The 5,748-nt window shown below is 43.2% G+C and overlaps 1 protein-coding gene across 2 annotated transcripts in view; it reads right to left on the bottom strand.

Annotated features, from left to right (window-relative positions):
• Nucleotides 1-3,079: 3,079 nt before the first annotated feature.
• The window catches only part of gchfr (GTP cyclohydrolase I feedback regulator), a 19,328-nt gene continuing 16,659 nt past the window's right edge, over nucleotides 3,080-5,748 (bottom strand). The window contains exons 2-4 of one of the 2 annotated variants that reach the window (XM_008281389.1): nucleotides 5,023-5,160; nucleotides 4,372-4,466; nucleotides 3,080-3,686 (exon numbers count right to left, since the gene is read on the bottom strand). In XM_008281389.1, coding sequence (XP_008279611.1) covers nucleotides 3,557-3,686; nucleotides 4,372-4,466; nucleotides 5,023-5,058 — 261 coding nt within the window. In that variant the 5' untranslated portion in view covers nucleotides 5,059-5,160 and the 3' untranslated portion in view covers nucleotides 3,080-3,556. Of the gene's footprint in view, nucleotides 3,687-4,371; nucleotides 4,467-5,022; nucleotides 5,177-5,748 lie in introns of those variants that run through there. The other variant, XM_008281388.1, reaches the window with a different exon arrangement.

The following is a 5,748-nucleotide window of genomic DNA, read 5'->3' as shown; positions in this document are numbered from 1 at the left end:
ATAAACTCTACGTCTTGTAACGTCTAATTCCCTGTGCGTCAGACATCCCACACACAACATCAGGATTTCTATGATAAATGTGTTTGACGGATTTACTTGCTGTGAATATGCGTGGGTGAAGACCTGCACTGAAAGGTTGGACTGCTAAAGCAATCGTTTTAAATCACCGAGTGGGAACTGAATAGCAATGAATTACGCAGCAGGCGGTGTGTGTATCTGATGATTTACTGTAGGTGTATGTTGGAGTGATGGTCCGATATTCAGCCCAGAGAGCTAAACTGTGGGAGAGCAGAGACAACAGGCAGCTCTCTTGATAGATTGGGTGTTAAGGCTGCACACCATATAGGTTTACATGCGTTTAATTGTGATGAATCACTGCATTGTAGAGCCATGCATTTTCTCCTTTAGACTTATATACTTGTGAATTTATACTTGTGTATGTCTGCCTGTGCCGTCTGGTTTCCCTCCGAGGAGCCTCGCGATCCCTCTTCTGCAAGGAGATACAACGCTGACCTCCTTTTCTTTGCTGTTTTCCAGATTACACCCTGCAGCTTACATAAAGTGTCTCCAAGCTGCAGAAATATTACCCAGCAGCCTTAGCAAGGTTCAATTCTCCTTTCCTCCTCCTCTCTTTTCACCTTACCTCACCTCGCCTCCTACTTTGTCATGCTGCGCTCACTGATAGATGATACAGCTGGGTTTAGGAATTACACAACACATCATAGCTGTACGAATCGCTATGAAACATTTCAAGTGCTGTCACCAGGTTAACGTTTTGTTGAGAAACACCAGGATGCGGTTTCAGCGGTTGTGCACACTGGAAAGGAGGATTGTTTAGGGAGACTTTCTCACGGTGATTAAGAATAATGCCATCAGATACTTGGAACGACGTTTTCTAACACACTGCGTCTTTTCTCTCGTCACCTCAATTTAGACCTCGGTTGTGTGTTAGGAGCTCGTCTCTATGGAGTACCACAAATGGCACTGATTGGACTATTAGTAAAAGGAAACAACATGATGCATAACAAACAGAGGAAAATTTTCAGAGGGCTTAAATGCATCAGCGATGAAACCCGGTTTGCTCGTTTGCATTCCGTGTTCTTTTCTGTGTAGTGCTTAGTACATTTGACAACAACAATGGGGACTAATTATCACTTCTGAATGTAGCTGACAACTCTGGATGCTTTACACAGACAGAATAATTATTCTTTTTGTTAAATGTGACTTATTTTGACTTGAAGTGGGCTTAGTTCATCCAAAANCACAGGGGCTTCATAATCATTTTAAAGAAACAAACACATTTCTATACTTTGTGTCGTTGTAGTTCGACAGGGGGTTGGATGCTGTTTCTCGGCACGGAGAGGCGACTTTCTGGAGTCGTGTCATCGTGAGGTTGCCAGGCAACCAGGGGAGTCTGTACGAAGTCATTGCTCCCGGCCAAGAAATAGTCTAACCTCCCATTCAACATCATCTGGCTCGGAATTAAAACTGAACACACTGACACAAAACTTTAATCATTCTGATCTAAGCCTGAGCAAGAAAGAAAATGTTTTTTCTTCTGTGCAAAAGCTATTACTTCAATTACCAACTGAAAGGCTCGTATTTTAGGAGTCATTATTTCTGAAAGACTAATACCTTGTGGTCAGTGCTCCACCAAGCAGTGCATGAACATCCATCTTTTTTTTTTATATTACAGAGTAAAGTGAAGATTGTGTAGCAGTGGGTGTGCTTGTTTTGGGACAGCGTACCCACCTCAGTGTTTCCATTTCATACTCTTTCCTCCACCCTAAGCTCTGATGGATCATGTCACAGGCCACGGTCCCGCTCAAATCAAACACCGTGCCACTCGCTTTGAAATCTGTCTTCTGTTCTGATACTGACCTCAATAAATTTTGTAAAACTTCAGCTTTTGTTGTTCGAAGCTGTTTCACAATAGGCTTATGTAACAGATATCTAGAAGATTCTGTCGACTCTGTATTGCTTATTTATGTTCTCTGAAGTGACACGCTACCGCTCTGTGACCCACATTAAGTCAGACTCTGCAGTGCCAGACTGTTGCGGTCAACACGAGTTTTGTAACAAGCTCCTCTGCCTGTGGAACATCCATCCATCCAAATAGACTGTTTTTCCTGTCGCTTGGGGGACTGTGGCGTAATGGCGTGTCTCTGTATTTGCAGATCTGTATGGCAGCGCTTTCTCCCTGTCATTGTGTTATTTAGGAGCCACATGGCAGCTTTGCAACATCCAATCCAGTCATCCATCTCCCTGCCACTCCTGCGCTGCCTCACCGTGGCTCTGTTACACAATGTCCAGCTGTAGAGCAGAGCGGTGTGGTGGGAGACATCTGCTCCTCTCCTCCTGCAAAATCCCCTCATCACATGGTTTTGTTTATGCGTAGCCTTTTTCAATATCCCAGCAATGTGAAAAAAAAGCCCCAGAAACACACAAACTCTGTCCAAATGACAACAGAGGAAATACAATTACAGGAAACACATTCACCACCAAGCCTGCCCTAAGCCCACAGTGGCTTGTGCTGCATGCAAACCCGGATAGAAGGATGGCCCTGTTGCTGCAGCCTTGGAAGCTTCACGGCATCTTCTTCCCTATTTTTCTCACATTGCACGAATCGCAGCCGTCACGTCGGCGTACGCAAACAGTATCTGGACTCTCTGAGGTCATAGAACTGGGAAGCACCAGCACCTTTTGATCTCGAGTGCGGAGGTGGAAGCTAAGTCATGTGTGAGGCAGCAGGTCTGGTAAGAGTTTGGCTGTGAGCTTGCTGGCAAAGTTTCTGGTTTGCGGGTTAGTGATCCGGGCTGGCCCCAGACATGTGCTGGCAGACCCGGGGCTGTAATGAAACCACCCAGTGTTTTTTGGCTCTCGCAGGCAGACTCCTGCTCTCTGTGTGTTTGCAATTCTAGAGCCTCATCTTGAAGCATGTAGCATCCTTGTAAGGTGCCATTGAACTAAGTGGGCACACAATAAGAGAGTGATATTTGATATTCTGTAAGTGTGTTCAGTGGATTACCAGACAATTATATGCATGTGTTATTATCTTCAATTAAAAAGGATGCAATTATTCCAGATCATTACATCATTTAATCATAATCACACGATAAAAAAAAGCATCTTTACACATTGATTTATGTACAAGCCTATCAAGCATAGTGTAGTTTGCTTGGAAGTGCAGGACAGCTGGTTGAGGCTATATAATATATAATATGGTACATTTAAACTACTTCACTTCCTACTCTTGGTCATCAGTAGTAAACAGCAACAACTTACAAAAGCTCTGGAATGTGGTTTTTGCCTTGAAATTGGTAACCTACGACCCTCTGCAGGTAATCTGAAACCTTATGTCAGGGATAATCTCAACTTTAAAACATTGCTTTCACTTCCACAAAGAGCTGATTTTAAAGCTAGAAGAGCAGGCAAAGTAAATAACAAATAAAACCCTGGGTAAAAACAGGTGACAAAGCTTTTGAGCACGATTCATTCGTCCTTTTTAAGGCTTATAGAGGTATTCTGCTACAGTCAGCAGTCGCTTGGTGATCGCTCACTCCGTCTCCTTGTGCAGACACCACACCAGCGTCTGTCCCACGCCCGTCATCGTCAGCACGCGGAAGCCAATCTTCTCGAGCTTGTCGAGCACCAGGCGAGGGGGGTCGTCCACATGGTATTCAGAGCTAAAATGAGCATAAACACAAAGTAATTGTGCTTTCCACAGATGTGGGATTTCTCTGTCTTTCAGTAAACTTTGCTTGGAAAGTAGAATGCCGTTAATTGTTAGAGTGCTTGTTCACTTCCTTCCACACCTTGGTTCATTTCCCAGCAGCATTTGAATCAGATTGCCAATGACAACACTTCCCTGATCTGTATTCCATCACCTTGAATGGTTTATTCTAAATCTGCAAAGCAGCAGCCTTCCGCAACCACACTGGAGTTTTTTTTTTTTTTCCTTTTTTTGCGTGCATGTGACTTGATTTCAGCTCTGTCTTCAATATGTACATGTTAAGTGCCAAAATGAAAGAAACACCAGTTTTAAGTGCCTAAATATGGAAATATGGCCCAGTGTGAGTACATTTACAGTTCATCTGGGAAATGATTCTGCACGTGTGAGGAACTCCACATTGGAACAGTGTCATTACAGTTTAGTCTTCCCTGTTTGTGAGATAATGGTGGTGATAGTTTAATGACAAAAAAACCAGGATAGAAATTCTCCATCCTGTGAGGGACATTACAGCTGTGGTGCTTTCATGGATTCATGCCTGCAGTAGGCTTACAAATGTGTATTTTCAGGTTGGGCCAAAATATGACATTTATTTTTATTACTCATCATAATAGGTGACCCTTGCCATTTTCAGTACTTACAAATTGTTTCCCAGCATGGTTGTTTTTCTTGCTCCCAGGTAATTCATGACTGCCGGATCAGAAAATTCATCTCCCACATTTGTTGGACCGTTCTCCTGAAACACAGCAATCAAGTGCATTAGCTATGCAGCTTATACTTTTGCTTTAGATTTATTGAGAAATTGTTGCTTTGTTCTAACAGCAGAGGTTGCCTGTTATTTGCGCGGCTCTGGCAGCATATCAGTAGCTACACCTGCAGCCCTCTGGCAGGTGCGGATCATAATCTCTAATATCTGGACAGACTAAAAATAGATGATCCAATACTCAGAGGCTATAGAATTAGGTTGCTGGAGTCGCACAGACAACAACGTGCACAAGGGGCCAACAACTGGGCAACATGTGTTTTTAATTTAGTGCACCATGGCAAGAAAAAAAACACACACACACAACCATACATGCGCTGTTTGCTCCGTTTGCAGCCTTCACTGTTTGTTTGTTTTTTTCCCAGCATGCAGAATATTACAGGCCACTGCATATCTAGAATGTGCAGCCTTGATTGATTACTATTGTGCGCAATGTGGTGCAGCCAAATAAATAAATCCTTGACACTGCAACCCGAACGCGCCCTCCTAAAAGCATGACACGAGAATTTCACAGAGGCGAGATACACACCAGTCGGATCTGCGTACTGATGAGCATGTAAGGCATCCCTGCTCCTTGGCGTCGGTCCTTTATTCCCCTGGGAGTGACTGAAGAGGTCCCTTCGCAGACGCGACAGTGCCCTCTCCAACTCGCGCTCCTTGCTGACAGCTCCGCGCGGAATGTGGAAACACCCACCGCGGCGGACCAATCACAACTCGTCTCGCAGCATCTGTCAACAGCGCTGCCCGACTCCGCACACAGTGTTGCTCAACCGCCATCAGTAGTTTGTTGACATGAGAAATGTTGGCCAATATGCATGTACCAGAGGAAATGGTTTTTATTGCAGACATAGTTCATCTTTCAGTTTAATTAAGCAGATTTTTTACATTTTTATTTTTCTTTTTTTTTGTGGAAAGCTTCCTCAGTACTAAACAGTCCATTGTAAATTCTCATTATTCTGTGGACTGGAAAGCACAAATATTTTGTCCTGTGATTTCAGCTATTTACTTTGTTTAGCAAGACACATAAGACACACATTTTTGAGGTCACATTACAGCCACAGCCACTCTGTAAAACGTCAAGAAAGGTATTTAGTCAAATCAGATTAGATTGGATCAGATCAGATTAGATTAGAAGGTATTTAGTCAAATCAATTAGATCTTTTCTAGTTTACTAATAAATATAATTATATGAGCTGTTTTCTAATTTCTAGTAAACTGAACTAAACGTGTCTCATTTTTATTTTCAGACCCCTGA

Source organism: Stegastes partitus, unplaced genomic scaffold (assembly GCF_000690725.1).
Source record: "Stegastes partitus isolate 25-593 unplaced genomic scaffold, Stegastes_partitus-1.0.2 Scaffold233, whole genome shotgun sequence".
Taxonomy (NCBI): Eukaryota; Metazoa; Chordata; class Actinopteri; family Pomacentridae; genus Stegastes; species Stegastes partitus.
Note: the sequence above shows the minus strand (reverse complement) of the source record. Positions and strands in the feature narration are given on the sequence as shown.